Source organism: Anomaloglossus baeobatrachus, chromosome 2 (genome assembly GCF_048569485.1).
Source record: "Anomaloglossus baeobatrachus isolate aAnoBae1 chromosome 2, aAnoBae1.hap1, whole genome shotgun sequence".
NCBI lineage: Eukaryota > Metazoa > Chordata > Amphibia > Anura > Aromobatidae > Anomaloglossus > Anomaloglossus baeobatrachus.
The window spans coordinates 701,862,477-701,886,857 of record NC_134354.1 but is presented as its reverse complement, the minus strand read 5'-3'; the positions used below and the strand labels follow the sequence as shown (position 1 = coordinate 701,886,857).

Genomic DNA, 24,381 nt, shown 5'->3' with positions numbered 1-24,381 from the left:
AGGGCCTAAAGGGAATCTGTCAGCAGGTTTTGCAACCTCATCTGAGAGCAGCATGATGTAGGCAAAGAGAACCTGATTCCAACAATATATCAGTTAGTTTACTGGGTGAAGCCATTATGCCAGAGTTTTTAGATTTAGCAATGTAACAGAGCTGAGAAAGCTGCCCCCACCCACACCAGGCTCTCTATGTACAATGTCTATAGACAGTGAGCTGCTTATCACAGAGTGGGTCTTGTTGGAGTACCTGGAGGCTGCTGTAGCTGATGTAATGTAGCAGTGATAATCTCCTAGTGCTAAAACAATGTGTTTTAACCCCCTACAGCATGTGGTCTTCAGATTAAGTAACAACAACTGACAGATTTCCCTTTAACTTGTGTTAAATCGTTTGTTTTGTTTTTCCTGTTTATCTTGTCTTGTGAAAAATTGTATGAGAGTCACGAGTTGTTATGGTAGTACACAGTGCTAAGAGAGAGTACAACACATTCTGCAGCCTTCTTGTAAGATCGGCTTTAGCGATAAGACGAAGTTACATTCCTACTAGTAATGCTCGCTTCACAGTTTGTGCGCTGTTATCAATCTCATCTGTCCATGACTGGCATCCTGCTCTGCACACATACTGCGCATATACATGCTGAGAGCAGGCTGTCATGAGTGATTGCAGCATACTCAGTGTAGCAAGCAGTGAATGTAACCGCTCCTGCAGTGCCACACGGAGTGTAAGTGAGCAGCTGCAGGGGGAATATAACTTACATTTTCTCCCTGTAGCTGCTCCAATAAGTGTTTACTTTTCACATTACACGGTCGTCTGCAGGTAAATACTATTTTTTTTTTTATTTTTTTTTGGGGGGGGGGGAGGGGTTCATGATGAGAGAGAGAGGGTGTCAAGGGGAATTTGGTATGACTAAAAAAAATCCGTTTAGATTGCAGCTGTGGCTCTTCATTCTCCATGATCTATAAGTGCATCATTTGGCAGCTTGTCTCCAGCCACTTTTTTTGGATGGTCCGGCTCAGGCCCGTATTGGCACCAGCTGGAACGTAAACAAGAAGCGACTTGACACCAGTTATTTCTCCCATTTTTCCATTATAGTTGGCTAACTTCTCCAGTTCTTTGTGTGTTTAATTGTACTTGATGTCCTGTGGCTCTTCTCCGTACCATCTGCTCCCTCTTCATAACCTCTACTGAATTTTTTTGGGTACATTTTGCTTTCAGAACAAAAGAGACGAGCACCTCTTGAAAAAGAGAAATGTTCCCCAAGAAGAAAGCTTAGAAGATTCTGATGTAGATGGAGACTTCAAATCAGTATGTATTACATTGTCACATGTGGTGTCTGTTCAGGGTGCCCGAGGAGAAGCCTCGAGTGACCTTCATATTTGACAAGTGGCCATTATAGCGTATCCCAGATGCTGCATCCACAAGGAGACTGAATGGGACAACAAGCCGCTCTGTTCAGGTCTATAAGGCCATGTGCCCACGGGAGCTTGCTTCTGCGGATTTTGCCATGGAAAACCTGCGGATTTATCTGGATTTTCCAGATAAATCCACACAGGTTTCAGCATGTACAGACACTACCCATGTTATCCTATGGGATATGGGCAGTGTCTGTGTCCACGCTGCGGAATATGCTGCGGATGTCCCGCAGCCGCACGTAACTGCCCTCAACTATGCATATAGAGGTCGGGACGTCCGCAGGTAAATCGCATGAAAGTCCGCAGGTTTACCGTAGCTATTCCGCTGTACTACCGCAGCTAAAAATAGCTGCGGATGCCGGCGGGCAGCTGCGGTAACCTGCGGCCGTACATGCGGATACATCCACAGGTACGAGCTCCCGTGGGCACATAGCCTAACACGTACAGGAACAGACTCAACATTCATTATTTATCCTTTTCGTTAACATCCAGAGAGACATATTTGGCCACCTCTCCCTTCATTCGCCTTTGATTCTGTGGGCTGGGGCCTCCATTCTCTTGATATGTGGCAGACCAGCTGTTCGATTACCGTATTTTTCAGATTATAAGACGCACTTTTTTTCCCAAAAATTTGGGAGGAAAATGAGGGGTGCGCCTTAAAATCCAAATATAGCTTACCGGTGGGGCTGTCTGTACGGGTGACCGGGTGCCTGTTGCTGCGTGTCGGCTGCCTCTCTGTCCCGGTGGTCAGATGCTTCTCTGGGCGGGCGGCTGTGCGGACTGTGGTGGCTGTGCAGCGGGTGTCCCATTGTCTGCGGTCCCGGTTTCAAATGATGGCGCCGAGAGTCAGCACGTACGCAGATGAAGCTCTTTGAGGGCTCAATCTACGCACGCACCGCTCCGGGCGCCATCACTTGAACCGTGACCGCGGACAGACTGGGACACTCACTGCATCAGGCTGCTCCACCACTGACCCATCACCGCCGCTGTCACCACTGATCCCCCAAACCCCCCCCCCCCCTGCTGCCAGCACAACCTCTGCCTCCTGTGACCCCACTTAACCACCACTGCTGCCCCCCTCTGGTAAGACAACACCAGAGTATAAGACAGACCCCTTTTTTTTTTTTTTTTTTTTTTTACCTTTTTTTATCTCTAAATTTGGGGTGCATCTTATAAAACAAAAAATACGGTATGTATTGCATGTCTTGAGGATACGATGACTATATCCTATTAACCTTACCCTTGTGTTTACCTATGATGCCCCCACAACGACCACCTTAGTGTTAGAAGAAAATCAGTATTGCTTACATTGGTATGGCTAGACTTCTCTGATCCCCCACCGGACTCTTTTTACCAAGGTCCACCACTAATAACCTGTGTTGACAATGTGCCGCTCCAGCACGTTACCTGTCCACACCACTGCAGTCCCCCGCTGATGCCATATGACGGGTACATATCAGCATTTGCTCAGTGCTGCAGTGTAGTAAGGGGGAGTATATTATACTGCAGTCTCTGGATGAAGAACAAATTGCACAAATTTCAAGGGGACCCTGTAACATCAGGAATTGCTAGCTTATGGCGAAGAAATAAACACCAATCTATCTCTTCATTATACTCACTAAAAAAGAATCAAATTGTATTTCTCCCTCTTCCTGGGTCCAAATTTTGTGATGCAGTGCCCAATGTCTGTTATTGTCTGCAGCGTTGATGACACATTGACAGCCCTGCAGACATTCAGTGAACCCGAAACTCACAGAGCTGCGGAGCTGGCGATGTGACAAACCATGACACACGGGAGCAGCACAGACAGAGTATTGGACCTGGGGAGTGTGGAGCTTATGTTTTGGAGGGGTAGAAGGGGCTCGAACAAACCACCTGGTACATACGTTTTCTGAAACCCTGAACCACTTTTAATAGGGTGTCACAGTAAAAGGTTCCATTTTTTGTTTTCTATTTTTTTTCCCCTTAAACAATCTCTTTCCTGTCATTTTGCAATTTTTTTTTCAAACTGTAACTTTGTTTCCATTGCAGCAAAATGTAACACTAGAAGCAATACTACAGGTATGTACCTGGCTCTGATTTATTTATTATTTTTTTTTTCACGGATCCTGCTTTTGGGTTTGCTTTGCCTGTGTGTTGACTAATTTATCTATAGACGTGTATAGAGCAGGAATCACACATTACACCACTTCCTGTTAAAGTGGACGGAGCAGCATCATACGTTACACGACTGTTTCCATAACTGCGCCGATTCTGTTGGTGCTGGTCGCTGCATCATGCGCTGAGGTTAATACGCGGCCTACGTCACATGATGGGATTTCATACAGGGTTCAGCGTTGTTTCATGATGGGAACAGTGGTTAATTTCTGACACCACTCCATCCACTTCTATGGGAGCAGTAGTGTAATGCAGAGGTGGGGAATTAATTTTCCCTAGGGGGCCACAAGAGACAGACGGGGGAAGAGGGCCGAACCAATAGGGTGAAATTAATTCTGCTCAATATTAACATTACAATTAATATAGAATAATAAGTTATATCACTTAATATTGAGCAGAATTAAGTATCCTGACATCCCCCTTGTATACCAAATGGCTATGTGCCCACGGGACAGTACCCGCAGATTTTTCTGCGGAAAACCTGCGGATTTATCTGGATTTTCCAGATAAATCTGCAGGTTTAAGCAAGTACGGACACTCCCCATGTTATCCTATGGGATTTGAGGAGTGCTGTATCAATGCTGTGGTATGTGCGGCTGCAGAATATGCTGCGGGTTTCCCGCAGCCGCCCATAACTGCATGTGAAATATCTGCGGAATTCCTGCTCCTCCACTATGGAGATACAGGGCGGGAATTCCCCGGGTATTTCCACACTTGTCCCGTAGGTTTACCGCAACAACTCCGCACATATACAGCAGCAATGGATAACTGCGGATTCCGGGGAGCTGCTGAGGGAAACCTGCGGATATATCTGCGGGTACATTGTCTCGTGGGCACATGGCCTATAAGTCCAGACACACAGCCCCCTTATATACACTAAGAGCCTTCAAATAGCCCCTATATACATTTTGAGCCCTCTCATATCCTCCTATATACATTGAGGCCCCCACATAGCCTCCTATATACAGTATGAGCCTCAATATAGCCTCCTATATACATTAATAATACTGGAAATCACCCAGAGAAACTAGAGGAAGAAATGATGCGGTGCTATCTGAGTGTAGCAGGTGAATGGTTCTGCACTCGCCTAGATGTGTTGGTGTTAAAGCATAGAATGAAGCCATTAGCTGGATGGTGGCAGCTGATCGGTGTGCTGCAGTGAATCCTCCGGTAGGATCTGAGCACAGATGATGGTAGCGATACTCCATCTTGATATTCTAGCTAGAAATCCATTCTGTTTAAGCCATTTTCATTTTGGTGAAAATTTTGAGGAGAGATCACCCAAAATGTCACAGGAGGAGCATACGATTGCAGAACAGGATAACCATTTTTATATTGCAGGCAGCATCCTCCTTTTCTCTGTCAGTGGGCAGAGCTGCTTTTAGTGTCGGATCAACCAGGAGGGGGTGGGCGACACTCGCAAGATGCAGAGCTAAATGAGAGCAGTGATATCACGCTTACATCTTACACTACATATCAGGGGCATGGCCTGCTCCACGCTGTTGGTAAGTCAGCCCCCTGATAGCTGCTTCCATGCAGACCGAGAATACAGGGGGGTGACCAGGTCCCCTTCACAATTTCTCCCCCACCCCCCTGCTCTCGGACAGAACAGAAGCAGCTATTATGGTTCTGCTCCATCCTAGAAAAGAGGGGTGTGGCAGGGCATAGCCACGCCCCCTCGACACAGGCTGCCGCTAAGCAGCTATTATCAGGGGCTGGCGGTTGCCAACAGCATGGAGCAGCGTCACCCTGAATTACAGGTAGTGTGAGGATATAGTACAGCACTGTGCATCTCATCTTTATAGTTTGAGGACAGAGACAGTCGAAGAGTTTATCTCCCTGTAGTACCCCTTTAAAGGCAGATTGCTGTTGCTGCTTGGTGTGGTGCGGCCTCAGTCCCGGAGCCCGCATGCACTATTACATCCTACATCAGGGAGGGTTACAGAGGTAGTCTAGTCATAACAAGTAATCACCAATCAGATCATGGCATGTATACATGACCACCGCTCCATTAGAACACTGTATGTGAGACCCAAATTCTATGGATCGGTGGGGCCATGAATAAGTGATTCATATCCCCGGATCATCCCTTTACCCCCTTTTTTCAAAAGAACATAACCGTACATCCCGATTGCAAATGATTTCCCCATTTGCGCTTACAGATGCATCTCTGGATTAGCAGCAGGCGACAACTGTACAAAGCTATGCTGCTACATGTGCTGGGCCGGACCTAGCTCCCATCCCAGCACTGTAACCCTTCACATGCAGCTGTCAGCACTGGCATGTGAGGAGTTTGATAGACACCGTGCTCCCTATGTCAGCCCATCAGATCTCCCGCAGCTCGTTCGCAGGGTGCCAATTGGTTGCTATGGCAACCAGAGACCTAACTGTGGCCAGCCTATGAGATGAGGCTGGAATCTAAACAATGATAGCGTAGATCATGTTTTGTATGACATAGGTTGTACAGTGTATTTATCAATGCAATTAAAGGATCACATATCCCTAGTTCCCTTGTAGTTAAAAATAAATTAAAAAAAAAAAAAGACATTTAGCATCCCCGCACTTGTAATGACACGTATTATAAAACTAGATTGTTTTTTGGGGGTTTTTTTTATCCTGTGCGGTGAACACTGTAATAAAAAATATGAAAAACAATAATTGATATTGCTGTCTCAAAAAAAAAAAAAAAATTATTACAGCATCACTCCAGTATTTTGGGTTTGTTCAGCGCTGGAGTAGTGCTTTAAATCTAAGTCCCCTGCCTCTAGTATTATAATCACCCTCCAGCGGTTTTCACCTTTTCAGCTTCACTTTTGGTCCCATGGCGCCATCTTGTGACTGTAACTACTGACTGACAGGAAGGGAGAAGTTAAATCACAAGCTCTCAACACAAGTCTATGAGAGCAAGAACGAGGCTCTCATAGACCTGTATTGAGTTTCGACCTCCAGTGAGCTCTGTGAAACATTGGAGTAGCTGGCAGGTCACTAACTGGAGAAGACAAACGGGAGCGGTGACGATAGAAGATGAACGACGCCAGAGGGCGGCTATAAGATGGGACATGGGTCTTAGATTTAAAGCACCACTCCACAGGTAAAATTAAATCAAACCGCTGGAGTGGGACTTTTAAGTGATCAAAAAGTCGTACGTTATCCAAAATGGTATCAATAAAAGCTGCAGCTCGTTATAGAAAAAAACAAGTCCTTATACACCTCTGTAATGGGGAAAAAAGTTTGCATTTACAATTTACTCACTGTGACAGCAAGGGGTTAAATATTTTTTTTTCTTCACTTTGAAGGTTGTTAGTACTGTATTTGTGTAGAATTTTGTATATGTGGGTATAATTTTGTGTGTATGTATATATTGTATGTGTGTGTATATAGTTTATAACTATGTCAAATAAGTACAAAACCAAGAACACAGTAATGAAATATTCTCCATGAATTTATGTCCTGGGTGATTTGCATTGCCGGGTTCTGTCGGTATGTGGCGGTGTGTCTTGGCCGTCACTTTAGTGGATCCTATGTGTACATATTCTTATATATGGGCTGCCCTTGTTAACGCTTCTCTTTCTGTATTGATTTTAGAATGCGACCAGTGATAATCCAACAACTCAATTAAGTGCTGTCCAGGCTGCGAGGTAAAGTCATGATGTGCCGCTATCAGGGTTATGTATACCGCTACCTCTGATATACCGCTATATAGACTTCTCTGATCACTTGTTCTTTCTTTTTTTTTTCTTCAGGAAGTTGCTTTCAAGTGACAGAAATCCACCCATTGACGACCTCATAAAATCTGGCATCCTCCCGATATTGGTGAATTGCTTAGAGGCAGATGACAAGTAAGGAATACAAGACTTCATTTTTTTTTTCTCTTTTGGTAATGCTCCTCCTGATCATGTCTATGCTTTATGGGTCATGACTCTCGTCATCTATCGGCATACCACCGTCATGTTCTTCATAAGATATAATGGATTGTTGTTTTTTTGCAGCCCTTCTTTACAGTTTGAGGCTGCCTGGGCATTAACCAATATTGCATCAGGAACATCTGCGCAAACCCAAGCAGTGGTCCAGTCCAGTAAGTACTATGTGGAATATTTCTGCCCGTTACTAGAACAAGTAACATATAGATCCCATATGATTCTGATAGAGCCTATAAGAATTAGTATCATTCACATGATCATAATGGTAAATTATTATATTGGGTGGCTCAGTGGTTAACGCTGTTGCGTTGCACTGTTGTTGTTGTTCAAGTCCCACCAAGGATAACATCTATAAGGAGTTTGTATGTTCTCCCTGTGTTTTTATGGGTTTTCTCCCACGCTCCAAAGACTGATATGGAATTTAGATTGTGAACCCAAAGGGTACAGTGATGATGATGATCTCTGTAAACCGTTAGGCTATGTGCCCACGGGACAACGTACCTGCGGATTTTGCAGCGGAAAACCTGCAGATTTATCTGGATTTTCTAGATAAATCTGCAGGTTCTAGCAAGTACAGACACTCCCCATGTTATCCTATGGGATACTGGGAGTGTCCGTGTCCATGCTGCGGTATGTGCGGCTGCGGAATATGCTGCAGATGTCCCATGGCCGCACGTAACTGCAGGTCAATTATTCCTGCGGAAGTTCCTGCAGAATTCCCAGCTCTCCACTATGGAGATGGAGGCCGGAACCTCCGCAGGTAAGTCGCATGAATGTCCACAAGTTTCCCGCAGCTATTTCACTGGAATCCCGCAGCAATGGATAGCTGCGGATTCTGGGGAGCAGCTGCGGGAAACCTGCGGACATACCTGCCGATATATCCGCAGGTACAATGTCTCGTGGGCACATAGCCTTGTGGATTTGGCGGTGCAAAATAAGCACGCATAATAAATAAATTATAAAATTGTAGCTCCCTATAGGGACCACAAGGGGGAGCTCCACTTCTATCTTAAAGAAGTTGTCCACGACTCAGACAACCCCTTTTTAAATACTATATTCCCCCATGTAAAATAAAAATAAGATATATCAGTGATTTGGCCTCAGTGCTCACATGGCATACCAGTGGGAGACCCAGTGCCGATGTTACTGGAGCGACGGTGCGGGATCTATCGCTTATTTCTTCGGCGCTCTATTGGGAGACCCAGACGATTGGGTGTATAGCTACTGCCTCCGGAGGCCACACAAAGCATTACACTAAAAAGTGTAAGGCCCCTCCCCTTCTGGCTATACACCCCCAGTGGGATCACTGGCTCACCAGTTTTCTGCTTTGTGCGAAGGAGGTCAGACATCCACGCATAGCTCCACTGTTTAGTCAGCAGTAGCTGCTGACTATATCGGATGGAAGAAAAGAGGGCCCATATAGGGCCCCCAGCATGCTCCCTTCTCACCCCGCTTGTGGTTTGTAAGGTTGAGGTACCTATTGCTGGTACGGCGGCTGGAGCCCACATGCTGTTTTCCTTCCACATCCCCCTGAGGGGCTCTGAGGAAGTGGGATCTTACCGGCCCCCAAGCCCTGAGGCCGGGCTCCATCCACAGACCCATAGAACCTGCTGGATACGGAGCTGGGTACCGTTCAGGGACATGGCCCTGCACCATTCAGGTACTCTGTGTCCCCGTACACACAGGCACAGCACACTCCAGACTTGCTGGGTGTGCTAGTGCGCCGGGGACAGTAAAGGGTTACAGTCACTGCAGCCTAGCTGAGTGACTTTATGTATGGGGAACTACCGCGCCGGACGCTCCGGGAGCGGCGGCGCGGCTGGGACTTGTAGTGCGCCGGGGACTTAGCGCCGACCGCGCTTTTACGGCGGCGGCGCTTATAAATCCAGTCCCCGGCTTTTGCGGCCTAGCTCCGCTTCGTTCCCGCCCCCACCCTGTCAATCAGCAGCGCCGAGGGCTGGAGCCTTATTTACATGCTCCAGCCCTCTCACTGGACACTGTGGGACGCCGGTTTCCCGCTCTGACTTGGGGGCACGCCCACGGCCCGCCCCTACTCAAACGAGCTGGAGAAGGACGCCGGCAGCCATTCCTGCAGTCCGAGCTGAGAGATCGGACTCTGGGCAACCAGGCACAGGACTAGGGCGACCACACACCCGCTTATAGGCGGGCGGTAAGCGGCACCTGAAGTGCTGACCCCACTAAATACCGCAGTTGTCCATTTGTATTTTTATGCTTATACTGCATAGGTCGCTATTTTTGGCTATATGCCCTCTTAGATGGCGACACTTCAGCAGCAGGAAAGCAGGGGTGCTAAGGCACAGGCTTTCTATGCTGCTTGTATTGCATGTACTGAAGTGTTCATGTGTATTTATGCTTGTATGCTATACACTGCACTGTACGGTCGCTAGTCTGGGCTATTTTCGCCTAGAATGACTAGACTACAGCAGCAGAAAAGCAGGGGTGCTGAGGCACAGGTTTTTTCTATGCTGCTTGTATTGCAGGGGTTGCAGTGTTCATTTGTACTTATGCTTGTATGCTATACATTGCACTGTATGGTCGCTATTCTGGGCTATATTCCCCTAGATGGCTAGTCTACAGCAGCAGAAAAGCAGGGGTGCCAAGGCACAGGCTTTCTATGCTGCTTGTATTGCATGTGCTGCAGTGTTCATTGTACTTTATGCTTGTATGCTATACATTGCATTGTACGGTCGCCATTCTTGGCTCTATGTCCTAGATGGCTAGTCGGCAGCAGCATATAAGCAACACAGGCTTTCGATGCTGTTTTTACTGTATGTGACACTGTTCCACGGCACTGAACCCCATTGTGTGCAATGCTCCCCTGGAGCACTTGGTCAGCCGGGGTCTCTACTAGACGTGGCCAAAGGAACCACCTGTCAACCCTGTCCAAGGACAGGGATGGAGTTGCATTGGGATAGAGACTTGCAGTCCGGACAGGCCATGGGCAAATCATTGCTCCCTGGCCACCCTCATTGGGAATAAAATCGGTTCCCCGGGGGGGGTCCCAGGAGGCTCTCTGTATGATGAGGCAGACGTAGCTCATCAGGACTTTGATCCTGACAACGCTCTCAATCCGGATACACCGGATGGTGACGCCATAAGGAATGATCCTATAGCGTCCATCAATGGAATGTTGGATCTTTCTCCCTCAGCTCCCCCAGCGGAGGAGTCAGCTTCACAGCAGGAGAAGTCCCATTTCAGTAGCTCAAACGTATATTGAGTTTTTTTCTGGCCACGCTGACTTCAGAGAAGCAGTCCAGGAACACCACGCTTACCAGATAAGCGTTTTCTCCAAACGTATTAAGGATACACGTTATCCTTTTCCCCCTGACGTGGTCAAGCGCGGGACCCAGGGTCCAAAGGTGGATTCTCCAATCTCCAGGCTTGCGGCTAGAGCTATAGTTGCAGTGGAGATGGGACTTCACTTAAAGATGCCAGACAGACTGTGGTTGAAATCTGTCTATGAGGCTATCGGCGTGTCGGTTGCTCCGGCATTTACAGCCGTATGGGCACCCTAAGCTTTTCAGCTGTTCTTGCACAGCTGGTCTTGAGCATATGTACATTTGTGCCGCGGGGGCGTCCGTATCCTCGCAATGTCTGCATTGCGACTTACCCTATTAATGCTGTCCTGGAAGGACAGTCGAGGTTTCGGTCCTTCCCAAGCTCGGGCAGGTCCCAATTGTCCTCGTCCAAAAGAGCTGAAAAGCCTCAGAGGGGCTCAGTTTCCGGGGGCTCAATCACGCCCAAGGAAGGCAGCCGGAGGAACCGCTACCAAGGCGGTCTCCTCATGACTCTCAGCTCTCTCATCTCTCCGCATCCGCGGTTGATGGCAGACTCGCTCGCCTTTGGCGACATTTAGCTGCCACAGGTCACAGACCGGTGGGTGAGGGACATTGTGCCCACGTGCACAGGACAGAGTTCTGTTCTCGTCCTCCGACTCGATTCTTCAGAACGTCCCCACCTCCCCACCGAGCCGATGCTCTTCTGCAGGCAGAAGGAGTGGTAATCCCTGTTCCTCTTCAGGAACAAGACACGGTTTTCCTCCAATCTGGTTGTGGTGCCAAAAAAGGATGGCTCTTTCCGTTCCGTTCTGGACCTAAAACTGCTCAACAAGCACGTGGAGGCCAGGCGGTTCCGGATGAAACCCTCCGCTCCGTCATTGCCTCAATGTCTCAAGGATATTTCCTAGCATCAATAGACATCAAAGATGCTTATCTCCACGTGCCGATTGCTACAGAGCACCAATGTTTTCTACGTTTCGTGATGGGAGACGACCATCTTCAGTTCGTAGCTCTGCCATTCGGTCTGGCAACAACCCCACGGGTGTTCACCAAGGTCATGGCGGCAGTGGTAGCAGTCTTGCACTCACAGGGACACTCTGTGATCCCTTACTTGGACGATCTACTTGTCAAGGCACCCTCTCAAGAGGCATGCCAATTCAGCCTGAATGTTGCGCTGGAGACTCTCCAGACGTTCGGGTGGATCATCGACTTCTCAAAGTCAAACCTGTCACCGACCCAATCACTAACGTCTCTTGGTATGGAGTTTCATACTCTCTCAGCGATAGTGAAGCTTCCGCTGGACAAGCAGCGGTCACTACAGACTGGGGTGCAGACTCTCCGTCAAGGTCAGTCGCACTCCTTAAGACGCCTCATGCACTTCCTCGGGAAGATGGTGGCGGCAATGGAGGCGGTTCCGTTTGCGCAGTTTCATCTGCGTCCTCTTATTGGGACATTCTCCGCCAATGGGACGGGAAGTCAACATCCCTGAACAGGAAAGTCTCCTTTTCACAGAAGGACTCTCTGCAATGGTGGCTTCTTCCCACCTCATTATCACAGGGAAGATCCTTCCTACCACCGTCTTGGGCGGTAGTCACGACAGGCGCGAGTCTGTCAGGGTGGGGAGCAGTTTTTTCTCCACCACAGGGCTCAGGGTACGTGGACTCAGCAGGAGTCCACCCTTCAGATCCATGTTCTGGCAATCAGAGCAGTGTATCTTGCCCTACTAGCCTTCCAGCAGTGGCTGGAAGGAAAGCAGATCCGAATTCAGTCGGACAACTCCACAGCGGTGGCATACATCAACCAAGGAGGGACACGCAGTCGGCAAGCCTTCCAGGAAGTCCGGCGGATTCTGACGTGGGTGGAAGCCACGGCCTCCACCGTATCCGCAGTTCACATCCCCGGCGTAGAAAACTGGGAAGCAGACTTCCTCAGCCGCCAGGGCATGGACGCAGGGGAATGGTCCCTTCGCCCGGACGTGTTTCAGGAAATCTGTAGCAGCTGGGGAAGGCCGGACGTCGACCTAATGGCGTCCAGGCACAACAACAAGGTCCCAACCTTCATAGCACGGTCTCGCGATCACAGAACTCTGGCGGCAGACGCCTTAGTGCAAGATTGGTCGCAGTTCCGGCTCCCTTATGTGTTTCCACCTCTGGCACTCTTGCCCAGAGTGCTACGCAAGATCAGATCCGACTGCAGCCGCGTCATACTCGTCGCCCCAGACTGGCCAAGGAGGGCGTGGTATCCGGATCTGTGGCATCTCACGGTCGGCCAACCGTGGGCACTACCAGACCGACCAGACTTACTGTCCCAAGGGCCGTTTTTCCATCGGAATTCTGCGGCCCTGAACCTGACTGTGTGGCCATTGAGTCCTGGATCCTAGGGTCTTCAGGATTATCCCAAGGGGTCGTTGCCACCATGAGACAGGCTAGGAAGCCCACGTCCGCTAAGATCTACCACAGAACGTGGAGGATATTCTTATCCTGGTGCTCTGCTCAGGGAGTGTCTCCCTGGCCTTTTGCATTGCCTACCTTTTTTTCTTTCCTGCAATCTGGGTTAGAAAAAGGTTTGTCGCTCGGCTCCCTTAAAGGGCAAGTCTCGGCGCTATCCGTCTTTTTTTCAAAAGCGTCTAGCACGACTTCCTAAGGTGCGCACGTTCCTGCAGGGGGTTTGTCATATTGTACCCCCGTACAAGCGGCCGTTAGATCCATGGGATCTGAACAGGGTACTAGTTGCCCTCCAGAAGCCGCCCTTCGAGCCTCTGAGGGAGGTTTCACTTTCTAGACTATCACAGAAAGTGGCTTTTCTGGTAGCGATCACATCTCTTCGGAGAGTGTCTGAGCTAGCAGCGCTGTCATCCAAGGCTCCTTTCCTGGTCTTCCACCAGGACAAGGTAGTGCTGCGCCCCATTCAGGAGTTTCTCCCGAAGGTGGTATCCTCTTTTCATCTTAATCAGGATATCTCTTTGCCTTCGTTTTGTCCTCATGCAGTTCATCGGTATGAGAAGGATTTACATTTGTTAGATCTGGTGAGAGCACTCAGAATCTACATTTCCCGCACGGCGCCCCTGCGCCGCTCGGATGCGCTCTTTGTCCTTGTCGCTGGTAAGCGCAAAGGGTCGCAGGCTTCTAAGGCCACCCTGGCTCGATGGATCAAAGAACCAACTCTTGAAGCCTACCGTTCTGCTGGGCTTCCGGTTCCATCAGGGCTGAAGGCCCATTCTACCAGAGCCGTGGGTGCATCCTGGGCATTACGACACCAGGCTACGGCTCAACAGGTGTGCCAGGCAGCTACCTGGTCGAGTCTGCACACTTTCACCAAACATTATCAGGTGCATACCTATGCTTCGGCGGACGCCAGCCTAGGTAGAAGAGTCCTGCAGGCGGCAGTTGCCTCCCCGTAGGGGAGGGCTGTCTTGCAGCTCTAACATGAGGTATTTCTTTACCCACCCAGGGACAGCTTTTGGACGTCCCAATCGTCTGGGTCTCCCAATAGAGCGCCGAAGAAGAAGGGAATTTTGTTACTTACCGTAAATTCCTTTTCTTCTAGCTCTTATTGGGAGACCCAGCACCCGCCCTGTTGTCCTTCGGGATTTTTGGGTTTTTTTTTCGGGTACACATGTTGTTCATGTTGAACGGTTTTTCAGTTCTCCGATGTTACTCGGAGTGAATTTGTTTAACCAAGTTATTGGCTTTCCTCCTTCTTGCTTTTGCACTAAAACTGGTGAGCCAGTGATCCCACTGGGGGTGTATAGCCAGAAGGGGAGGGGCCTTACACTTTTTAGTGTAATGCTTTGTGTGGCCTCCGGAGGCAGTAGCTATACACCCAATCGTCTGGGTCTCCCAATAAGAGCTAGAAGAAAAGGAATTTACGGTAAGTAACAAAATTCCCTTCTTTTCTTTTACACAGGGGAAGGTTGTATTTAAGAAATAGCCGTCTGAGTAGTGGACAATCCCTTTAATCTACTAAACGACCTCATAGATTCATTGTAATTGTGAGACCTGAAATCACAAAAAAGTTAGTCTTTGATATGGTAGAAGTCATATTGTTGGATCTAATGTATCTTTACGAAGCTCTAGGAGCTTCGTAAAGTTAACTCGTTAAGTGCCAAATATTAGATTGCTATTATCTCAGCAACAGAGGGGCAACATTTTTTCAAAAAAAAAAACAATTTAGGCTACGGTCACATTACCGTTAAAATGTATCAGTCACAATCCGCGGCTCTGGAAAACAACGCTATCCGTTTAGCGGATTCCGTTGTGTCCCATAGACTTGTATTAGTGCCAGATTGCGACTGATGACCTTGCGTTGCATCCGCTGCGTCGCGGTCAGTCGTTTTTTGGCTGACCGCCGGGCGGGAGCAACGCAGAATGTAACGTTTTTCTGGCCGTCAAAATTGACGCACCGCGCAGGAATCCGCCGCAGTCCGTCACACTTGTAATGTATGTCTATGGTGCTGGATTCCGCGTAATCCATCTTACGACTGAATCCAACGCTGGATTCCGTCATGCTCTACTGAGCATGCCCAGCATGTTTGGCACTCCCACTGGGCTGTCCCAAACACAAACGGATCATGACTGATCCGTCAAAAAACGGACGCACAGCGGATGCAGCGGACCAGTTTTTTTCCAACGGATTTCTGTGAAAGGAATCCTGTGAAAAACACATCCGTTGCATCAGTTGACAACTAAAAAACAACTGATCCGTTGCTGACAGACCTGACGGATTTAAAACAACGGAAGTGTGAACCTAGCCTTATTCTTCACTGCAGCCACTATTGTGGTGTGCCCAGTTCAACGTGAAAAACTTTGAAAGGTCAACCATTTTACACTTAATGATGAAGGCAGTGGGGGGGGGAGTAAGACTGCCTCGATTAAGATTGCAGTATTGCCAAAGTCTGATGTTCTTCCCTTTTTTTTTTTTTAAGCTTCTGTATATGTCATTAATTTCCATTGATTTGATTTTTCTTTCCTCTGAATAGATGCTGTTCCCCTATTTCTGAGGCTTCTTCATTCCATGCATCAAAATGTCTGTGAACAAGCGGTCTGGGCACTTGGAAATATCATTGGTAAGAATACGCCCTCTTGAATATGTGGGATATGATAGTGGTGAGCGAGCACTACCATACTTGGATACTTAGTACCCGTAACGAGCATTTGGATGCTTGGACAGGCTTCTATGTGCCTCATTGTTGTTTTTTGTGTTTTCCTTGCAAATTTTAATCAATAAAAACACATCCCAGCAAAGTCTGAGAATTCTGACTTGCTGTGCACACGCTGCTTCTTTTTTCTTGCAGATTTTAATTGTTTGTTTTTTTGTTTCTGCGTTTCTATAATCCCCTGCAATGCTGTATCACTATAGTGGATTATATCGCAGCACTTTGCCTCACACACCATGCATACAGCATGGTAGGTGAGGCTCTCCATAGCTCAGTAACCAGGAGAGCATGCGCCGACAGGGCCATTGACTGTAATGGAGCAAACTCCGTTAGCGTGTGCTCTGTTTTGTACCATTTTCATGCATATACGTTTTCTGCAGGCGGACACCCGAACGATGTCAACTACATTCGTGTGTCTGCAGAAAATGTATATGTGCAAAAGTGGTACAAAACGGAGCACACGCTAATTTAGTGTGCTCCATTACAGTCAATGGCCCTGTCGGCCCATGCGTCTGAAACACATGTTTTGCAGGGTGGGGGAGGGGCGGTTCGGACGGATGCCCTGGCGGGACCACTGAACGTAAGGCAAAACGTAGTGTGAAAGGGGCCTAAGAGGGGAACTGTGGAGAGTTTAAAAAAAAAAATAAATGCATATTGCAGATTATATACCTGTAATTCAGTGTGGCCAGACGGCTTCTCTTCTGCTCCCCCTCACCTCTGGGACATCGCAGCGTGGCATTATGAACTGGCCATTCACGGGCTGGCTGTTACCAACAGCAGGGAGCAGGCCACGCCCCCTGATGTGTGATTAGCTTCCCAGAGGGGAGGGGGAGCAAAGAAGAGCAGCTGTAGGTTCACACTGAGCTACGGGCACAGCACTGTGCACATATATTTCTAGTTTGAGGGCAGGGACAGTAGAAACATTTTTTTTGTGTCCAGAGTTACCCCTTTAATACAACCACACTTTTTTTTTTTTAACTTTTGAAGTTTTATATATGAACTGTTCTTTTAAAGGGAACTTGTGCACGCATACTTCCCCGGATCACGCCTTTTCATCTTTCTCCAGTGACATTTTTAATATAAGATTTTCTGTAAACCCCTTTTCGTTTCTGTAGGTGATGGTCCTCAGTGTAGAGATTACGTCATCTCACTCGGAGTTGTCAAACCGCTTTTGTCCTTCATCAACCCTTCCATTCCCATCACCTTCCTCCGGAACGTCACATGGGTCATTGTCAATCTGTGCAGGAATAAGGACCCTCCACCGCCGATGGAGACTGTGCAGGAGGTAATAAGAATGCACATCGTTGGTGCTGTGGTTTCTGTGCAGGTTCTTTCTCCAGATTTATGATCAGTGTGCCATAGTTTGCACCACACAGCAGCTCACTGCTGGGACCACTAGTGATTACCCAAACGTGGCCCACAGTGAAGAGTTTGAATGCAGTGGTGCCCCTGAATTCATAGTCTGTGGGCAGACATGCACCCTAGTACAGTGCTTGCCTATTCCTGGGAGAATGCATACTCTACCTCTGCTCTATTCACTTTACCTCACTGCGGTCACAGGGTAAGGAAGGAATAGATAGCTACTTACGCCTATTCTAGATATCTGTGGGGGATCAGTCTGTGGGACCCCACTTCACCAGATATTTTCAACTATTCATGTGGCTTGATTAAATGTCAATTACAGGAGAATCCCTTAATATCAATTTTCCTCTTAAGGGGTTGAAAACAGGTTATCGTCTGTCCACATGATAGTTCGCTACCTGCCGATCGGTGGGGTCTGGCGGCAGAACAGGGGATTTTTATCTCAGATGGGGGACTTTTGTCCCTGTTACATAAAGGAGTGACAGGTCAGATGCTAAACCACCGCTGTATTCATTTTCTGGGGCTGCAAGAAAAAGCCGAGTGCAGCACTGTGTGGCCCTACAGGCAATGAATGGAAATGTGGCCGATCAGCGGGGGCAAGTCCCCCTTTCTGTTGATTGGTGCAGGACCCAGTGGTCGAACCCCACCAATCAAAATGTTGCCATTTATCTTGTGGATAGGTGATGACGTTTTCAATGGACAACCCTTTTCAATTTTAGAAACAGATTTATGTAACCAATGTACCTAATGTTTCTTTCATTTCCTCTTGCAGATTTTGCCGGCTCTGTGTGTCCTAATATACCATACCGACATCAATGTAAGTATATGGAATTCGCATTGCTTTGTGATTCTATGATGACTGGAGGCAGAGGGGGGGGGGGGGGCGCGCTATATGCAGAGGGGGGGGGGCGCTATATGCAGAGGGGGTGGGGGAGGGCGCTATATGCAGAGGGGGGGAGGGCGCTATATGCAGAGGGCGGGGGGAGGGCGCTATATGCAGAGGGCGGGGGGAGGGCGCTATATGCAGAGGGTGGGGGGAGGGCGCTATATGCAGAGGGTGGGGGGAGGGCGCTATATGCAGAGGGTGGGGGGGAGGGCGCTATATGCAGAGGGTGGGGGGAGGGCGCTATATGCAGAGGGCGGGGGGAGGGCGCTATATGCAGAGGGCGGGGGGAGGGCGCTATATGCAGAGGGCGGGGGGAGGGCGCTATATGCAGAGGGCGGGGGGAGAAGGGCGCTATATGCAGAGGGGGGGGAGAAGGGCGCTATATGCAGAGGGGGGCGCTATATCCAGAGGGGGGGAGGGAGCTATATCCAGAGGGGGGGAGCGCTATATGCGGAGGGCGCTATATGCGGAGGGGGGGAGGGCGCTATATGCAGAGGGGGGGAGGGCGCTATATGCAGAGGGGGGGAGGGCGCTATATGCAGAGGGGGGGAGGGCGCTATATGCAGAGGGGGGGAGGGCGCTATATGCAGAGGGGGGGAGGGCGCTATATGCAGACAGGGGGGAGGGCGCTATATGCAGACGGGGGGGGGGCGCTATATGCAGAGGGGGGGGGCGCTATATGCAGAGGGGGGGGGGCGCTATATGCAGGGGGGGGGGCGCGGCTGCTTTATGCAGAGCACTGCCCCTTCTACCTCTTCTATCTACATAGACTCTCATCAGCACCAACTGCCATCTCCTATCTCAGTAATGGGAAAGTCTTCACTGAATACATACAGACTACCTCAGAATTGAGAACTTTGATAATGACTGATCACTTGTGGCAGAGAAAGAAGCAGATTTCTGTGCTAAAAATAATGGTTGTTTTCATGTATACTATTGATTTATGAAATAAAAATGCAAACGACGGTTATGCTTTATTTCTTCAGCGCTCTATTGGGAGACCCAGACGATTGGGGTATAGCTACTGCCCTCTGGAGGCCACACAAAGCACTACATTAAAAGTGCAAGGCCCCTCCCCCTCTGGCTATACCCCCCCCCGTGGTATCACGGGTTCTCCAGTTTTAGCTTTGTGTGCGAAGGAGGTCAGACATTCCATGCATAGCTCCACAGATTTTAGTCAGCAGTAGCTGCTGACTATTTCGGATGGAAGAAAAGAGGACACATATAGTGTCCCCAGCATGCTCCCTTCTCACCCCTGGATGGTGTTGTAAGGTTGAGGTACCTATTGCTGGTACAGGGCTGGAGCCTGACATGCTGTTTTCCTTCCACATCCCCTTGTAGGGCTCTGTGGAAGTGGGATCCTGCCGGCCTCTCAGCTCTGATGCCGGGCTCCATCCACAGACCCATTAGAACCTGATGGAGACGGAGCAGGAGTACGATCAGGGACAGGCCCTGCATCATACAGGTACTCTGTGTCCCCGGCAGGCACAGACACACTCCGGGCTGGCTGGGTGTTGTAGTGCGCCGGGGACCGCAACGTGGAGTTGGTGTCCCTACAGATTACTGGGGGATTGTTTGTGTTTGGGAACGCAGCGCCGACCCCCTCTGGACCGGGCGGCGCTGCTGTGACTTGTGGTGCGCCGGGGATCCGCCGTCCGCGCTTTTACGGCGGCGGCGGTTATAAATTTAGTCCCCGGCTTTTTGGGCCTAGGACGCCGGCAGCTCCGTTTCGTTCCCGCCCCCACCCTGTCATTCAGGGTAGGGGAGAGACGCTGTTCGCTAGCAGCGACGAGGGCTGGAGCCTGATTTACATGCTCCAGCCCTCACACTATGCACAGAGGGAAGCTGGCTTCCCGCTCTTGGCCAGGAACGCCCAGGGCCCGCCCCCCTTCCTCTCTAGAGACGCCGGCAGCCATTACATGCATGCCTGGCTGGAGGAAGGACGCAAGGCTCTGGGAGACCTGGACTAGGGGCTATCTGGCGACCACACACCCGCTTTTTAAGCGGGCGGTAAGCGATTTTTCTGTGCTGGTCCCTCTAGTGCCTCACTGTGTATCAGTGTACTGGGTACATATATATAGATATTGTATTTCTTGCACTGTGAGGTGCGCTTCTGGCTGCATATCCCAGATCGCTCTGTGGAAGCAGCAACATGTCATCCTCAAAACGCAAGGCGGCCAAGGCAAAAAGGGCTGTGTATACTGCGTGTGCTGCATGTGGGGCTGATCTACCAGCAGGCTCCGATGACCCCCATTGTGTGCAATGCTCCGACCCGGTGCTGCTTCGCCAGCCGGAGTCAGGAGAGGTAGTGACCCAGGCTGAGACGCTTGTAAGTTCTGCCCCGGTGACAGGGACGGACTTTGCAGTTTTTGCAGATAATATGTCTGTATCTATGGCAAAAATCCTTGAAACCTTGCAATCTATGCATGGGGCTCAGTCTCTGGGCACGGAGAGGCCTCTGTCCTCAGGTCCCCCTTACTTGGAATGTATCCAGCCCACAGGGGGGTCCCCGGCTTCACAGGCCGAGGATTATGACTCAGATGATGGCCCCAGCCACCCTAAGCGAGCTCGCTGGGAAAGACCCTCGACGTCTTCACACTGCTCAGGGTCTCAGCGCAATCAGTCTCCCTGTGATGTGTCGGATGAGAGTGATCAGGAATCCACTCCTGGAACCCCTCTCAACCTGGATACCCCGGATGGGGATGCCATGGTAAACGACCTTATCTCAGCCATCAATAGGCTGTTGGATATTTCTCCCCCAGCCCCTTCAGCAGAAGAGGCGGCTGCGGAGCAGGAAAAGTTTCGTTTCCTTTATCCCAAGCGTAAATTGAGTGCTTTGTTGGATCACTCTGACTTCAGAGAATCAATCCAGAAGCACGACGCTCACCCAGAAAGGCGTTTCTCTAAACGATCTAAAGATACGCGTTTCCCTTTCCCCCCTGAGGTGGTCAAGCGCTGGACACAGTGTCCAAAGGTAGACCCCCCGATTTCCAAACTTGCAGCTAGATCCATAGTTGCAGTGGAGGATGGCGCTTCACTTAAAGATGCCAATGACAGACAGATGGACCTTTGGTTAAAATCTGTCTATGAAGCTATCGGCGCGTCGTTTGCTCCGGCATTCGCAGCCGTATGGGCACTCCAGGCTATTTCAGCTGGCTTAGCAAAAGTGGATGCTATCATGCATCCAGCAGTGCCGCAAGTGGCGCACCTTACCACGCAGATGTCGGCGTTTGCGTCTTACGCTATCAATGCGGTCCTAGAATCTACCAGTCGCACCTCAATGGCGTCCGCCAATTCGGTAGTTTTGCGCAGAGCCTTGTGGTTAAAGGACTGGAAAGCAGATGCTGGTTCCAAAAAATGTTTAACCAGTTTGCCTTTGTCTAGAGATAGACTGTTTGGCGAGCCATTGGCTGACATCATTAAGCAGTCCAAGGGTAAAGACTCCTCTTTACCACAACCCAGAACATCCAAACCTCAGCAGAAAAAGTGGCAGCAGAGGTTTCAGTCCTTTCGAGGTTCGGGCAAGACACCGTTTACCTCGTCCAAAGGGACTCAGAGGACGCAAAGAAACTCAGATTCGTGGCGGACTCACACACGCCCCAAGAAAGCAAATGGAGGTACCGCTTCCAAAGCGGCTACCTCATGACTTCCAGCCCCCCCCCTCCGCATCGCCGGTCGGGGGCAGGCTCTCCCGCTTTTCCGGCATTTGGATGTCACAGGTCAAAGACCGGTGGGTGACGGACATTTTGTCTCGCGGGTACAGAATCGAGTTCAATTCTCGTCCTCCAGCTCGGTTCTACAGAACCTCCCCACGTCCAGACCGAGCAGATGCTCTGCTGCAGGCGGTGGATTCCCTAAGAGCGGAAGGAGTGATTATCCCAGTCCCTCCTCAGGAACAAGGGCAAGGATTTTACTCCAATCTCTTTGTGGTTCCAAAAAAGGACGGCTCGTTCCGTCCTGTTCTGGACCTAAAACGGCTCAACAAACATGTGCACGCCATGAAGTTCCGGATGGAAACCCTCCGCTCTGTCATTGCCTCAATGTCCAGAGGAGACTTCCTTGCCTCAATAGACATCAAAGATGCTTATCTCCACGTGCCAATTGCTACAGAACATCAACGTTTTCTACGTTTTGTGATAGGAGACGACCATTTTCAGTTCGTAGCTCTTCCATTTGGTCTGGCGACAGCCCCACGGGTCTTCACCAAGGTCATGGCGGCGGTGGTAGCAGTCTTGCACTCTCAGGGACACTCGGTGATCCCTTACCTAGACGACTTATTGGTCAAAGCTCCCTCTCAGGAGGCATGCCAACACAGCCTGAATGCTACGCTGGAGACTCTACAGTCTTTCGGATGGATCATCAACTTTCCAAAGTCGATCCTATTACCGACTCAGTCACTAACGTATCTTGGCATGGAGTTTCATACTCTAGCAGCGATAGTGAAGCTTCCGCTGGACAAGCAGCGGTCACTACAGACAGGGGTGCAATCTCTTCTGCAGGGCCAGTTGCATCCCTTGCGGCGCCTCATGCATTTCCTAGGGAAGATGGTGGCAGCCATGGAAGCAGTTCCCTTTGCGCAGTTTCATCTGCGCCCACTTCAATGGGACATTCTCCGCCATTGGGACGGGAAGTCAACGTCCCTGGACAGGAAAGTCTCGCTTTCCCAGACGGCCAAAGACTCTCTACAATGGTGGCTCCTTCCCACCTCATTGTCTCAGGGAAGATCCTTCCTGCCCCCATCCTGGGCAGTAGTCACGACAGATGCGAGTCTGTCAGGGTGGGGAGCAGTATTTCTCCACCACAGGGCTCAGGGGACGTGGACTCCGCAGGAGTCCACCCTTCAGATCAATGTTCTGGAGATCAGAGCAGTGTATCTTGCTCTACTGGCCTTCCAACAGTGGCTGGAAGGAAGGCAGATCCGAATCCAATCGGACAACTCCACAGCGGTGGCATACATCAACCACCAAGGAGGGACGCGCAGTCGGCAAGCCTTCCAAGAAGTCCGGCGCATTCTAATGTGGGTGGAGGACAGAGCATCCACCATATCCGCGGTTCACATTCCAGGCGTAGAAAACTGGGAAGCAGACTTCCTCAGTCGCCAGGGCATGGACGCAGGGGAATGGTCCCTTCACCCGGACGTGTTTCAGGAAATCTGTCGCCGCTGGGGAGTGCCGGACGTCGACCTAATGGCATCCCGGCACAACAACAACAAGGTCCCGGCATTCATGGCGAGGTCGCGCGATCAAAGAGCTCTGGCGGCAGACGCCTTGGTTCAAGATTGGTCGCAGTTTCAGCTCCCATACGTGTTTCCGCCTCTGGCGCTCTTGCCCAGAGTGCTACGCAAGATCAGATCCGAGTGCAGCCGCGTCATACTCGTCGCTCCAGACTGGCCGAGGAGGTCGTGGTATCCGGATCTGTGGCATCTCACGATCGGTCGACCGTGGTCACTGCCAGACCGACCAGACTTACTGTCCCAAGGGCCGTTTTTCCATCAGAATTCTGCGGCCCTGAACCTGACTGTGTGGCCATTGAGTCCTGGATCCTAGCATCTGCTGGATTATCTCAGGGAGTCGTTGCCACAATGAGACAAGCTAGAAAGTCGAATTCGGCTAAGATCTACCACAGAACGTGGAAGATTTTCTTGTCCTGGTGCTCTGCTCAGGGAGTGTCTCCCTGGCCATTTGCATTGCCCAAGTTTCTTTCCTTTCTGCAATCGGGGTTAGAAAAGGGCTTGTCGCTCAGCTCCCTTAAAGGGCAAGTTTCGGCACTATCCGTGTTTTTTCAGAAGCGTCTAGCACGTCTTCCTAAGGTGCGCACGTTCCTGCAGGGGGTCTGTCATATTGTGCCCCCGTACAAGCGACCGTTAGATCCATGGGATCTGAACAGGGTACTAGTTGCTCTCCAGAAGCCGCCCTTCGAGCCTCTGAAGGAAGTTTCCTTTTCTCGGCTGTCGCAGAAAGTGGCGTTTCTTGTTGCGATCACATCGCTTCGGCGAGTGTCTGAGCTGGCAGCTCTGTCATCTAAGGCTCCCTTCCTGGTGTTCCACCAGGACAAGGTTGTGCTGCGCCCCATTCCGGAGTTTCTTCCTAAGGTCGTATCCTCTTTTCATCTTAATCAGGATATTTCCTTGCCTTCTTTTTGCCCTCATCCGGTTCACCGGTATGAAAAGGCCTTACGTTTGCTAGATCTGGTGAG

General features: G+C 49.9%; 1 protein-coding gene across 1 annotated transcript in view; it reads left to right on the top strand.

Moving 5' to 3' along the window:
- Positions 1-24,381, top strand: part of KPNA3 (karyopherin subunit alpha 3) — a 156,968-nt gene that overhangs the window by 60,694 nt on the left and 71,893 nt on the right. Inside the window, exons 3-10 of the mRNA XM_075337290.1 lie at positions 1,211-1,300; positions 3,439-3,468; positions 7,150-7,202; positions 7,308-7,403; positions 7,554-7,639; positions 15,762-15,848; positions 17,054-17,223; positions 18,073-18,117. Coding sequence (XP_075193405.1) covers positions 1,211-1,300; positions 3,439-3,468; positions 7,150-7,202; positions 7,308-7,403; positions 7,554-7,639; positions 15,762-15,848; positions 17,054-17,223; positions 18,073-18,117 — 657 coding nt within the window. The remainder of the gene's footprint in view (positions 1-1,210; positions 1,301-3,438; positions 3,469-7,149; positions 7,203-7,307; positions 7,404-7,553; positions 7,640-15,761; positions 15,849-17,053; positions 17,224-18,072; positions 18,118-24,381) is intronic.